Here is a 15,299-nt window from a genome sequence, read left to right as displayed (position 1 = left end):
GGTGTCTTCAATTACATATATACATATTCATATATGTATGTATGAGACAAAATAATTACATACATGTATATATGAAACAAAATAACAGGACACCAATACCATTAAGAATTTACTTTTAAAAATACAGCAAATTCTCACTACTGCAATGAAGTGGTTAAACATGTTCATTGTGATCTTACGAATTGGTTTTGCTAACCTTCTGCAAATTAGTAATGATCCAGTTACTAGTGTTCGTCAACCCTCCAAATATAAACTTGAATCCTATACCAAACTGTCAGGCTGTTTTAGAAACTGAGAAACATTAAATACAAGTTAAAATAATAAAAATAAGATAAAAGAACTTTATTCAGCTAAATAAAGTATTCTAATACAGATCCCAGATGAAGTCATTCTCTAGACGCTATATAAGGAATCCTAGTAAAGTTTTTGCTGCATTATTTTTTTCTATTAGAACTGGTTTCACTACTTTTTTCTTATTAGAGAAAAAAAACCTTATTTCTCAATTACCTTAAATTTTCCTGACAGGTTTATGCTCTTAATTTTTTTTTTTTTTTTACAAATTTATTGAGGTATAACTAAAATACAAAGAAACACATATTTAATTTGTACAATTTGATGAATTTGGACATATACGAACACCTGTGACTACCATCATCACAAATCAAGATAACAGACATACCCAACACTTCCCAAAGTTCCTTTGTTTCCTTTTGTTTTTTATATTCTTGCTTAAAAATAATTTAGGCTGTTAACGCTTCTCCTCACATATTACCCTATGTTGCTCAATCAGAAAGCATATAATGTTTGTTATAAGGACCAGAAATGATTAAATTGTACTGATCTATTCACAATGGTTAATTATGTTGTCAAAATTCTTACAACAGCACTAACAGGCACCACTAGCTGGAACTATTTCATTATTCTGGAGAGCTCTTGAATGGAATTTAAGATACAGGGTTCCCAAATCTTGCCATTTTTAATTAGAACATATAACCCATTTCAAAGTCTACTCCATGAAGTCTTTCTTTTCTTCTCTGAGTATTAATATGGCTTTAATATATTCAGATATGAGATTTGCTGACCACCCTGCAAAAATAAAAATAACAAACCTTACTAAGGGACTATGGTTTCCTCTAACTAACCCTTTAAGGAAAAATGTTAGTCATGCTGATTAGTCCTTAACAAGTCAATGTTAAAATACTGTTAAATCTAATCTGCCAAGGTCTTAAAGCCTCATTTGTAAGATAATGAGAGAGTTAAAGTAGATCTCCAAAGTCCCTTATGGTTCTAAATATCTATAAATAGAGCATCTATTATGGAGTACCTTAATTTGTAAGCCATTTCCCCAACCTAAATCTTTTTAACGTTCAATTTTGAAATCATTTTAAACTTACAGTTTTAAGAATAGTATAAAAAACTCCCAAATATCTTTCTCCCATACTCCCCAATCATTGGCATTTCACGTCTTCCTCCATATCTAAACACACACCAATATACACACACATGCAAGCACACACATACTTTTTTCAAAACCTTCTGAGAATCAATTACAAACATAATACTTCTGACACTTCAGTGTCAACTTCCCCAAAACAAGGAAATTCTCATATACAACCACAGTACAACAAATTAATGTTGATATTAATTAACTGATAATTTATATTAATTAATTAATTAATTAGGACAGTAATATCATCTAATCCACAGAACCCATTCAAATTACTCCAATTGTCCCAATAGCCCTAAATTTTTTTACTTAATATAAGGTATCTTACCAATATTCAGTAGGTTTTCTTTTTTGTAAAACCGCATTATTTTTACAGCATTCATCTAATAAGCTTTTTCTAAGATCATTCAAGACTCAAAGATGAACAGTAATGAAAAGGTAGTATATATACATATTCTAAGTTTGTGTATATGTCACCCAAAAAGCAATAAACAAATATTCCAGAAGAATTTGGCTTCAGCTGACCCCAATGAAAGGATAATAAAAAGCAGATTCTTCTATAAATACTAAAGAAACATTTTCCTAAACTTCAAACACTATTACATTTATCACTGAATTAGTATTACTTTAATGTACATGCTTATTATCTCTAGAACAGTCTACATTAACAAAAGAAAATTGAGTGCTGATAAGGGCAGATATAAACATTTCAACATTTTACACTGGATGATGGTAACTTCCTACTACACACTCACAGACATTCCAGTACACCCGTAATTGTTAACCTATTCCATGAGAGGTAGTTACACTTCCCAAAGATTCCACTAAGAACCACTCCACCAATTATCTTGAACAACATAAAATAACCACTGTTAAATTTATTTATGTAACTAAAAAGTCCGAGAAAGTCAGATCTCCTTTTTAACAAAAAACCTTCACCAAGAAACTATGAAGATAGTATTTATAATAGAAATATAATTTATAGAATAAAAGTTATCTTCCATACTAGAGATTTAAAACTAAACTCTTTTACATAATGATTATTACAAAATTTTTGCATGAAAACCACTTACAGGACCCTCCGAAAGTTGCACCCATGACAAAATACAAAAAAATAAGGGCTGATTTAAGTAAATATAGAAGTTGATATAGAAAATGCTCAAATCAAACACTACCATAGAGCAATAATAATAATAATACATTTAATACATTCTCACACGTATGTTATCAGAATTTAAAGAGAAGAGGACCTGTGCATATGAGCTCCATAAGTGATTTACTAATTTTATTCAGTGTACCATGACTGTGTGTGTGTGTATGTAGATAAAAATACAGCAATATATACAAACATGCTACTGGTGAAAAATATTTAGGTGGTGAGAATACAGTATTTGCGATCTCATTTTTATGTTATCTGTGTTTTTTAATTTTCTACAATTCATATGCTGCTTTCATAAAAATAAGGTTATTTTATATTTTAAAAAGTTTCAAAGTTATCACATCTTAAGGAATTGTTGAATTAAAACTGAACTACCAATTCCCAGATGCCTGTCATTTATTCATTTCCTCTTCATTTTCCTTTTCCTTTTCCCAATGCAAGAAAAAAGAACATTTAAGGTTGAGACAAGGAATTTTTTTCTCTTCACTCACAAAACAACACTAACAAATTGAAAAAGAAAGACTAAAGAACTCTAAGAATGAAATTAAATCTATCAGGAAGAGCAAAGTATAAGACTATCTAAATCAATTTAAGCCCCATCTGCACAAAATACATGAGAAAATGAGCTCTATTCCAATATGCAAAGAAGGGGGAATTATCATTATACACAAAAAAGCTGAGAACATAAAGAACAAAACAGTATAAACTTTTGCTGACTCAAGTTGGAAAATTTGATTCTAGATCAACACTTCCCATCCATGTCATGTATAGCTGGGTCCTTTAAGAAACTCAATCAGTCCTATACCACAAAATCCCTTGGCTATCTGGCAGTTTAAAAAGCCATATGTGAGGGGTACGTGAGGGGTACGTGAGGGGTGCGTGAGGGGCGCCTGGGTGGCGCAGTCGGTTAAGCGTCCGACTTCAGCCAGGTCACGATCTCGCGGTCCGTGAGTTCGAGCCCCGCGTCAGGCTCTGGGCTGATGGCTCAGAGCCTGGAGCCTGTTTCCGATTCTGTGTCTCCCTCTCTCTCTGCCCCTCCCCCGTTCATGCTCTGTCTCTCTCTGTCCCAAAAATAAATAAACGTTGAAAAAAAAAAAAATTAAAATAAATAAATAAATAAATAAAAAGCCATACGTGAAAATAAGTATTCTAATCAGAACCTGTCAACTTTTATTATCCCATGGCTGATCTGAGGTAGCGAACTCCTTCCTACTGATTACTATCCATAGTTAAACTAAGGAAATAGATCAGCTAATTATTTTTTAAAGAACATTTTGAAATAAGGGCACCTGGCTGGATCAGTCAGAAAAGCATGTGACCCTTGATCTTGGAGTTATAGGTTTCAGCCCCACATTGGGTGTAGAGATTAATTAAAAATAAAATCTTAAAGAAAAGAATATTTGGAAATATAAACAGATATGAAACAACATACATAAAGTAATGAAAATGGTCATATAAAATACAAAACGTACAAGTGACTAGAAAATAAAATATCCTAGTACTCAGACTTAAGTTTCTAAATATCATTCTCTAAAATACAATCAGGGCTTTGAAGAAATGGGTGATTCCAAACTGGAAAAGGAAAAAGTACAAGATGAGCCTAGAACATTTTGGAGTGCAAGAAAATAAGAAAATGCTCAAAAAATAATGGATGCTTACCAAGAGGCCATCTTGAGGGGTTCTAGTGGCCAACATCAGAAACAATTTAAGAAAGAAAATAGAATTACATATAACCTAAAGAATACAGTTAAGAACCCATAAGTCCATTCAGATATAAACGAATGAATGGAGGCAGGAAACGAGAAATTTTTTCTTAAAATGGGATTTCAAATAAATGTAGAAGGAATGATGGACTTAGTCACCATTTGGCAACCACCACAGTAATAACTGTTTCAATCAAGAATCCTTGCATGGTGGGTGCTAAAATTAATGTGTGAAAATGAGAGGAAAGAAAGGGAAAGTATGAAACAGCTTGTGTGCGTCTCAAGGTATCTCCCCAACAACAAGATACACATATGAATTATAAAGAAAAAAATAATAACTTCACAGTGGAGAAACGGGCATCATCCTAATTGATTAAAATTCTCACAAATACTGGGAGGAAATTCTTATTCCCATGGCTCCCATTCATATGGCTACTTAAGAATACCCTGAAAAGGACACCACATCATTTCTGTGATGCTCCTGCCAAAAGTGCGTAACATGAATCTAACCAAGGAAAACACCAGTCAAACCCAAAATGAGGGACATTCCACAAAATAACTGCTATGTACGCTTCAACAACATCAACAACATGAACAATAACAGATTGAAGACTGGTTCCAGATCAAATACTTAAGGCATGTGACAATTAAATTAAACATCTGATCCTGCACTGGATCCTAGACCAAAAAAATATATATACTAATGGGACAATCGGCAAAATTTTAAACAGGTCTGAAGTTTAGGTAATAGTATTGCATTCTTAATTTTAACGACTATACTCTGATTAAGTATTTGTGTCGGTTTTTATAAAATACACACTGAGGTAGTTAAAGATAAGAGAATCATGGCTGCAACTTATTCTCAAATATTTCAGAGAAACGATATGGAGAAGAAATGAATGATATGGGGGGGGAGAATGAGTAATAAGGCAAGTAAGATAATATGTTAACATTTAAGGAATTTCAGTCATGGGCATAAGGCATTTCAGTGATGGGCATAAGGAATTTCTTACACTGTTTTTAAAACTTTTTTTCTAAGAGTTAAATTATTTCAAAATAAAAATTTTTAGAAAAAAATACCCCTTTTCACCAATCAGATGTGCAAAATTTTTTGAAAGATGACTAATATCCAGTGCTGGCAGAGGGTGTTGAAAACCAAGCCTCTGAAACCTGGCTAGGAGAAAGCAAACGAATACAATCTTTTTGCAGGGTAATTTGGCTATTAGGGATGGTCTCTGACCCAGCCATTCCATTTAGAAAATTCTAACCCATTAAAAATAGTGCACTTTGGGGGCGCCTGGGTGGCTCAGTCAGTTAAGCGTCCGACTTCAGCTCAGGTCATGATCTCACGGTCCGTGAGTTCGAGCCCCGCATGGGGCTCTGTGCTGACAGCTCAGAGCCTGGAGCCTGTTTCTGATTCTGTGTCTCCCTCTCTCTGCCCCTCCCCTGTTCATGCTCTGTCTCTCTCTGTCTCAAAAATAAATAAACGTTAAAAAAAAAAAAATAGTGCACTTCGTGCAAATGCACAAAAAATGTTTGGAAGGACAGGTACTAAACCATTAAAAGTAGTTACCCCTGTGGAAAGGAGAGAAGCCTAAGAATGAAAAGTAAACTGTGACTTGCTTTAACCTCTATAGACTTTTACACCCTATGATGTCCTTTCTACAATGACTTTTTACATGACTTTTTCATTTCAAAAATGTTAAACAGAAAGGAAAAAGACAAAGCAACCATGAGAGACTCAAAATTAGATAAAGCATGAATGAAGGGATAGCAAAAGTCCAGCACAGCAGGAAGGCCCATGCAGAGCCAAGAGCCAGGGCTGTTGGGAAAATCTACTTGGGAACAGACCAGTGAGATCTCCAGGAAAGACAGATGTCACAAAACTATGGTGAGAATAAAATATTCTACAGCTGTGTTGTCCAACAAAGCAGTCACTAGGTAGAATGAAATGTGGCTGGTTCAAAATGACATTTTAGAGTAAGACTTACAAGAGATTTCAAAAAACTAGATACAAACAAGAGTGTAAACTATCTCAATATATACCGGGTATATATATTGGGTATATATTGGGTAGCTCGGGTACGTTGGGTAGCTCCATCAGTCAAGTGTCCAACTCTTAATTTCGGCTCAGGTCATGATCTCACATGTGAGTTCGAGCCGTTATCAGGCTCTGCACTGACAGCACAAAGTCTGCTTGGGATTCTCTCTCCCCCTCTGTCTCTGCCCATCCCCTGCTCATGCTCTCTCGCTCTCAAAAGAAACAAACTTTAAAAAAATTAATAATAATATATTTATACTGATTATGTACTGAAGTGATAGAATTTTGGAAATAATGGGTTAAGTAAAATGTTATTAAAATTAATTTCTCTTGTTTCTTCTTACTTGTTTAATGTGTCTTACCAGCAAATGTAAAATTGCATTTGTGGTTTGCAATATATTTCTACTGGACAGTGGTATTCTAGAGACTTTTTAAAAAAATTTTTTAATGTTTATTTATTTTTGAAAGAGAGAGAGAGAGTGGGGGAGGGGTAGCGAGAGAGGGAGACACATAATCTGAAGCAGGCTCCAGGCTCTGAACCGTCAGCACAAAGGCCGACAAGGGGCTTGAACTCAAGAACCACAAGGTCATGACCTGAGCCAAAGTCAGATGCCCACCCTACTGAGACACCTAGGAGCCCCTTCTAGAGACTTTTGATAAAATATTCAACTTGCTCCACTACATCAGATTCTATTAAGGATACCATTTATTTCCAACACATCACTTCAAAGTAACAAGTTTGGTTCTTATGAATGATAACCAATTCTCTATTGCTTTGCTTTCTTTTTTTTTTTTTTTTTAAATAAATTTTTAAATTTTTTTTTTTCAACGTTTATTTATTTTTGGGACAGAGAGAGACAGAGCATGAACGGGGGAGGGGCAGAGAGAGAGGGAGACACAGAATCGGAAACAGGCTCCAGGCTCTGAGCCATCAGCCCAGAGCCCGACACGGGGCTCGAACCCACGGACCGCGAGATCGTGACCTGGCTGAAGCCGGACGCTTAACCGACTGCGCCACCCAGGCGCCCCTGCTTTGCTTTCTTAACCACATATATGGATGGTAACTATTCTATACATGTGAAGATCTAACTTTTCCACTGATCAGGCAACACACAAATTTGAAGTCATTATTTTACAATGCAAGATACCTTTAAAAAGAGAAAGAAAGATACCCACTGCATCCCAAAGAACAAATTTTTCTTTTGTAAAAATCAGGAAGTCATTAAAATGTGTATATGAACGTTCATAGAAGCATTATTCATAACAGCCAAGAAATGAAAATGTCCACTACCGATGGATAAATAAAACATAGTATAACCAACCACACAATGAATAATTACTCAGTGACAGAAAGGAAGTAGTCACATACACTTCAACGTGGATGAATCTTGGAAAACATGCTAAGTAAAAGAACTCAGTCAAAAAAGACCACATATTGTAGCATCCATTAAATGAAATGTTCATAATAGGTAAATCTTACACAGGCAGAAGGCAGATTAGTGGTTATCAGGTGGTGAGGGATTAGGTGGAAATGGAAAGTTACTGCTAGTGGGTATAGGGTTCTCTTGGAGATGATGAAAATGCTCTAAAACTGAATAATAATACAACTCTATGAAGATAGTACAAGCTTTGAATTGTACACTTTAAAACAGGTGAATTGCATGGTATATGAATTATATCTCAGTAAAGCTGTTATTAAAAAGAAAAGCAAAAAGTTAACCAACACGGAAATACGAAACAAAAAATTTTTTCATATCATTCTTACTGAGAACACTCTGAGGTCTTTCCTTTATTCTGATAGTCCATTATACACTGAATAAGATGGTTATTTTCATCCAACATCTGAAATAAAATTAGAAAAAGTTTATTGTAAATCCAGTGCATCATGTTAAATTTTCAAAAATCTTTCAGATTTCTAGAAATGTTTATTCATAGGAACTGAACCCATTCAAGTCTTCTCAATCTTATTCTACACCTCTGGAATGATATGTTTAATCAACAATTTTTAAATAATTCTATTCCAATTATTCACCTTTTGAATTATTACCTGAAGCCCAGAAGAGGTTTCTTTTGTATTCAAACATTTTATTACCTCGACTGCCTGTAATAGAAACCTTAGCCTGTCCTGACTAAAAGATAAGGGTCTAAGCTGACTTTGCATCATTCTTATGTTTTGCAGTAGTAACGAAAAATTTCGTCTTATCCACAACGAATACATGAAAACACCAGCCCATGAGGCTTGAGGAGATAGCTGGCTAGTTTCCCTGTGTTATACACTATGGTTCTATGATTCTCCAAATATGGAATAATCAACTAGATAATTTATAAGCATGTACAATATTTATTACAGACTTTATGAGCTTACCTTAAAATTAAGTCGTCCCAAAAGTTTAAAAACAAAGCACGTATCGATTTATCATTCTATAGTCTCATAGCAATTCAAAGCAATATTGGATTTAAGGGTCAAATAATTCCTCTAAACAAGGTGGCATTGAGGAAAGAATACTGATGTAGCAATGAAAAGGCCAGTCAGTTTTAGTGCCAGCTTTGCAATCCTTTGCAAAGCACTTATGATTCTAGAGGCTCAGATTTATCTTAAGGTCAAGGGACAGGAGTAGATGTCCCTCCTGAACTTGGCCCACATTTCCCAAATTCAATAAGCATAACATAATACCAAAATCACTCTATCTGAATAATTTAATGTATCTCTTTTAAGTAAAAAACACAAAAATCCATTTAACATTAATTGTGACTTTCTTCCTGCATAGGAATAATTTTCACTTGCTAAAAAAAAAAGGGAAAAAAAAATACTGACATCCTCTTCCAAAAAGTGTACTTATTTCTTAAATAGAATCACTGGATGCCAAAAAAATGTGTCTTTAAAATCCCTTAGTCCAGTCTAATGATTTCACAACGTATCTTCTCAGTCGATTCCTCAACCTAACAAACTTCACCATTAGAATATATCTTCTCATTTCTAACATCAATCCCTCACACTGTAAAATAAGGCACTGAATTTGGAATCCATGTTCTCTTCTCATCTGAGAATGAAAACTAATTGATCTGCATCTCCTGAATTAATCACCAATAAACATCTTAAGATGTATGGAAGAAAAACTCTTTTTGGAAAACCAACCCACCCACCAACCTCAGAACTCTTCTACAGTCCAAAAATAAAAGTAAAAAGTGAATCCCTCCAGAAACCTGTTTTTCATGTATGTACTTGCAGCTGATTGCCAGCCTGCAGACTTAGCCCAATGCACTGTATGAATGCACTGCATCTCCAGGCACTGACAAGCGGGTTTGTTCATAAAATAAAGCAACAGTTGGGCAAATGTCAAATGCCACACCAGAAAGAACTTGACAGTGAACAGAAGCCCATTAACATAATCTACTAGGCATACATCGGTGCCCTGACTGGTACGAAAAGTTGATTTTTCTTCAACTTCCGTCCTCATCTCCGTGTATACAACAAAACTGAAATATTTAAGGTAAACTGCTAGATTTAGAAAGTAACTTTTCAAAGTCTGGCTGACTAAAATTGAGACTACTGTCTTGCTCACAGGCAACACGGGGTAGCGGACAATAAAGAACCTTTGTGTCCCTAACTGGCAGTAACACAGCAGCGACAGAGGCACTACCCTCTAAAAAGGGACGCACCTCCCCGACTACTTATCACGACTTCTGCAATAGGTCACGATTATCAGACTGTCTCCACCACTAGACTCCAAGTTCCATGAAGGCAGGGACCATGGCTCACCACCGTAGCCTCAGCACCTAGAGTAGGCGCTCAGTGAGTATCTCCTGATGTACACGGATAGGGAGTGAATCCGGGAGGGAGAGGAGAACTCCGAGGGTAACCCCGAAGTCCAGGGGGCCCTCCTTCGCCCGCCCCTCGGACTCTTGCAGCGTCCCCCCTCCCCTCCAAGTTCTCCAGCGAGCTCCCCAAGACGGCCGGAGTGCGCAGCGCAACGGAGGGCGGCGACCCGCGCTCCGACTTCCCCTCGGCCTCCCGCGACCCGAGATCGGGTGTGCGCGAAGCAGCCGCGGCGCGCTGGGCGGGGCGACGCCAAAGTAACTCCGGAGCGACGCGCGGGGCCGCGGGGGGCGCCGGCTCCGACAAACAGCCGTTCCCCGCGCGGCCGCTGCCGCCGGGCGCACGCGCCCCGCCGCCGGAACGCCGCCCCATCCCTAGAGAAATCCAGCGGCGGTTACTTGGGCTTTTGTGCCTGTAGGAAAGAGCCCAAACGTGCGAAGGACTCCGTGGGAGAACCGGTTCGCCGCCTTCCGCCACCCACTCAGGCACAGCCCGCGGCTCGGGTTCCCACACACGACCGCCTCCCAGCAGGCCCGCCTCCGCCCCTGGCCGGGCCGACTCCCGGGCCGGCCCCGGGTGGCGCTCCCAAGGGCAGGATGGGCCTGGCATCCCCGACCCCACAAGGCTTCACCTTCTGAATCGCAGCGGGAGTGATCTCCCCCTTGCCTCGCTGCCTCGGGGCTGCGAACGCAACAGACATGTTGCCGCCGTCACCACTACGGGCAAGTCCCGAGCGCTCCGGGTGAACGGCAAACTGGGGGAGAGACGCCGGCCTCTCGGGCCGAACCACCTCGGGAATGCGGGGAGGGGGGATGCTCCGGCGCCGAACGAAGAGCCGGCCGGCCTGGCCTACAGGAGTTACTCCGGACCATAGAAGTCCTCTTTTGGCACGTTACCAGCGAGGCATTGCCTCGCAGCACTGCCCTGCTCTAGGTAGACCTCTTGTCCTTCCTCCTTTCGTGACCCGTCCCCCCTCCCTTTTGAGCTAGTGGTAGGGCCGCGCCCCAGTCCTCCCTCCGCTTCAGCGATTCAGGAAATGGTCCCGCCGCCGCGGGAGAAGGAGAGGCTGGGGCAGACCCTGTCACAGGAAATGCGAGCGGCCCGAGCCGGCCCGCCCCTTTCGCGCGGGTGCAACTTGCCTCTCTCTCCGGCGCGCTGAAGCCTCCCTCCAAGTGCGTTTCGGCGCTCGGCTCTAGATCTGGTTCAGTTTTTCCAACTTCATCTTAACCCCGCGCCCCCGGGGAAGAAGTGGCCGCCCCAGGCTGTCCGGGCACGGTGGAGAGGAAAGGAGGAAGGTCAAGACCCTCAAGTTCGTGCAAACCCGTGGAGCATCTGCCGAGATGTGCAGAGGTGTGCAAGGTCTAGGTGAACGCGGATTCGCTGATTTAAACGGCTCGGCTACGCCCCAAAGGCGCACCTCGGACTTCACAGTCTCGCACGCACACACAAGCATGCCTAACAATTTGAAAGTAAACCTGACCCCGAATCGGGAAACGAGGGCTGTGTCCAGTACTCAGGGGCAGTCGGCCAACTTGGCTAGAGAGCCAGAGGAGAGTAGTTCGCCTCTTGGGACAAGCCCTTAGCAGAAAAGTGCGTTGATTTCGTCTGACTTGGATCTTCGGGATTAAGTTTTGGGATAGGACACCTTCACTCTTTTACAATTATATACTTAATGCCTTGTAAATTAGGCCCAAATTGTCAGGCTTCAAATATGCGTGCGGCGGCGGGGGACCCAAAGGTCTCTAATTATGGCAGGAACACAGGCAAATGTGGGTAATGTGCTGGAGGAGGGGCGAGGCAGGTAATTATTCTGTAAATTTGGACTTCCATATAACACAAAGGAAATGTTTATGTAAAATGTCATCCAACACTAATGAGGCTCAAATATCAAGCCCTTCCTTTACATATAAAATAAACTGGAGGGGCACTGGGTGGCTCAGTGGGTTAAGCGTCTGACTTTGGCTCAGGTCATGATCTCTCAGTTTGTGGGTTCGCAGGGCTCCGCGGTGAGAGCTCAGAGTCTGGAACCTGCTTCAGATTGTGTCTCCCTTTATCTCTGCCCCTCCCCTTGCTCGCTCTCTCTCTCTCTCTCTCTCTCAAAAAACGTTAAGAAAAAAATTTTTAATAAACTGGAAAAATTAAGAAAAATGTGTATTTTAAAAAATATTTGTTTCAAATACATGCTCTTCACAAAAGGTCCTAAATTTCATTGAGTAAGCAAATGTGGGTGTATTCTGTGTGCTAGGCTTTATGCTAGGCACCTAGGATTCAACTGTGAATAACGTGGACATGGAACCTGCTCTCTTGGAGTTTATATTCTGATAGGGCTGACAGAGTAGAAACAAATATGTAAATATGTAAACTTCTAAGAGACTAGAAGCCTACCAAGGGACTGAAAGAATGAGGAGCACTCAAATGAATTAGGGTGGAATGCCTTCTCTTTAAACTGACATCTAAAGGATAAAAAGACTCAAGCCATCCTAAGAATAAAGGGAAGAGAACTTATACTCCTAATAGTCAGTGTTGTCAACAAATTTTTATCTTTCACTACCCTAAGCCTTAAAAAACAAACGAACAAGAAAAAACCACTGTTATATTTGGAGTTAATTGTAATCACATGAAATTGGAAAAACTAGAATTTAGAACAGAACCTACTTCTTGTCCACCATCAACACAGTATGTCCAACACCTGGCTTTCATCATCATGTCTTGATGTTTACAGGAAAGTACTTTAAATTGTTAAGAGCAATATTTCAGTAGGAAAAATGAAACAATCCTACTGCTCCATTTATGTCTGCTTGGCAGATAGCACCAAAATCTTAACATGAACCTGTGGGAGTAGTCTGAATTTCTGTATTACAGTATAAAAAAAAAGAGTGCCAAGGAGATTTACATTCCAAGGAGGTACCCAAAGATAAGCACCTTCTTTGTCTAAATTTTAGCTCCCCAACATCAGGAAAAAATCAATGAAAAATAGGTAACAGTTCAGCCGAAGGTGTTTATTTCTTCAGAGTAGCAGGTTAGGCTCTAGGGTACTAGGCATAAATAACCACAGCCTTTTCTGTGATGGCATGTGTGCCATAAAAATACCATTATTTTCTATGTCCATCACATGACATTGATAGGGCGCCACTGGAGTAAAGATCCAGCTAGAAATACAAATGATCTCCTAAGAGAAGACACTTTAAAGGGACCCTATGTTTACTCTCAAGCTTCCTTGGTAAACACGGTCAGTCAGCTTGAACTGCAAAAATAGAAAATTCAGATATCGAGCAGAAAAGTTGTAACTTGGAGGAACCTTTTTACAATTTTGGAGTCTTTATAACTGTAAGAGCCTTGAGTTAGGGGAAAGACAGTTTGGGACACAGAGTAAATCTTGTCTCATTTGACCATTAGTTTGGGGAGAAAGGAATCCCAAAGTACAAATTGAGTGGTAGCAGATTTGGGAGAAAAGGGAGAATAAAGAGTACCCAGTACTTAGTTAAGGAGAAAACAAAAAATGAAGATGGGAAGTTGACCCAAGTCTGAGAAATGACTCTAGGAACTTAAAACTGACCTACCCAGGCAACCATTTTCCCAACCAGAAAAATCAGTCCCATTATTTAGATTCACCTTGGTCTGAGATATCTGAAGATGGAATTGAGGTCATATAACAAAGAAGTGAAAGGGTTTTTTTTTTTTTGTCTGAGAATAATCCTAAGAGAACTATACGGTGGTCTAGAATAAGTAAAATAATCTACATGAACTATTCATTCTTGATTATTCATACCAATGAATATAGACACATTTAATGAATGTAAGAAAATTGTCCATGTTTGATTTTTCAAATGTTTCAATTTTTTGTGTTACATGAATTTATATTCCTCAAATGTATTTCACCAAACTGATAAAATGAGGTGTTCCAAGAAATGCTTAATATTAAGTAAAACTATAATCATGGCATTAAAAATTATTTCAGTTCACAAAAAAAATCATACATGTATAGATAATTGAGATTACTTTCATCTAAGCATTTCTTTAATACATATTGTTTTATAATAATATTCAGCTAAGTGAAATAAGTCATACAGAGAAAGACAGATACCATATGTTTTCACTCCTGAGAAACTTAACGGAAGACCATGGGGGAGAGGAAGGAAAAAAAAAAGAGAGGGCGGGAGGCAAACTATAAGAGACTCTTAGAACAAACTGAGGGTTGATGGGGGGTGGGAGGGAGGGAAGGGTGGCTGAGGGGTACTGAGGAGGGCATCTGTTGGGATGAGCACTGGGTGTTGGTTGTATGGGAACCAATTTGACAATAAATTTCATATTAAAAATAATAATATTCAGACTGTCACATTTGCTGATATTTGAAGCCCCTTTGCTGCCATAAATTCCTTGAACACGGGGAGGGGCACAGACCAAGCCTGTTTGCTCATAATTGGGCTCAGAGCAAAACCGGTCAGGTAGTATCTTTCAAAATATTTCTGCTCACTGTCTCCATGGCATTTGATGAGTTATTTTGAGTTGTGGCTTCCACACATTTCAAGACCATAAGAAGAACAGCATATATCTATATAAATAATCATTATGCTAGGCAAAACCAAATCACCTTTCCCAATTCTCCTCAAAAGACTATTTCCAATACTCCAGAAGGTTTCATTCAAAGTAGACTATAACAAAGACTACCCAGAGCATTTCCATCTCTTCTTACATTATCAAGCATTGAATGAATTAAGGAGGAGCTGAATCAAATATATTTGGGGAGTTAATGCTATAACAAAGTATTGCTTTTCTAAAACAAGCTTTTATGTGAAGCTGTATTCAATCTTAACTCACTGTGACAAATGCACAGGTTTGGAGTCCCCAGTTCTTCCACCTTTGGCATGACACTGGACACTACATTTCGTATTTCATTCACCTTCCTGAAAAATAACCACCCTATCTAAAAGGCTATTAAAAATAAGTGTTTAGGGACACTACGGTGACTCAGTCAGTTGAGCATCAGACTTCAGCTCAGGTCATGATCTCACAGTTTGTGGGTTTGAGCCCAGTATTGGGCTCTGTGCTGACAGCTCAGAGCCTGGAGCCTACTTTGGATTCTGTCTCCCTCTCTCTCTGCCCCTCCCCCACTTGTTCTCTGTCTCTCTCAA

The 15,299-nt window shown here is 39.0% G+C and overlaps 1 protein-coding gene across 4 annotated transcripts in view; it reads right to left on the bottom strand.

The window, feature by feature from the left end:
* SS18 (SS18 subunit of BAF chromatin remodeling complex) overlaps window positions 1–11,040 on the bottom strand; it is an 88,773-nt gene extending 77,733 nt beyond the window's left edge. Inside the window, exons 1-2 of one of the 4 annotated variants that reach the window (XM_047086925.1) lie at window positions 10,799–11,040; window positions 8,116–8,192 (exon numbers count right to left, since the gene is read on the bottom strand). In XM_047086925.1, coding sequence (XP_046942881.1) covers window positions 8,116–8,192; window positions 10,799–10,867 — 146 coding nt within the window. In that variant the 5' untranslated portion in view covers window positions 10,868–11,040. Of the gene's footprint in view, window positions 1–8,115; window positions 8,193–10,010; window positions 10,134–10,798 lie in introns of those variants that run through there. The other 3 variants (XM_047086926.1, XM_047086921.1, XM_047086922.1) reach the window with 3 other exon arrangements.
* Window positions 11,041–15,299: the final 4,259 nt, after the last annotated feature.

This window comes from Lynx rufus, unplaced genomic scaffold (assembly GCF_022079265.1).
Source record: "Lynx rufus isolate CCGP_SWC_20201006 ecotype Redwood Valley unplaced genomic scaffold, mLynRuf1.p SCAF_22, whole genome shotgun sequence".
In the NCBI taxonomy this organism is placed as follows: domain Eukaryota; kingdom Metazoa; phylum Chordata; class Mammalia; order Carnivora; family Felidae; genus Lynx; species Lynx rufus.
Note: the sequence above shows the minus strand (reverse complement) of the source record. Positions and strands in the feature narration are given on the sequence as shown.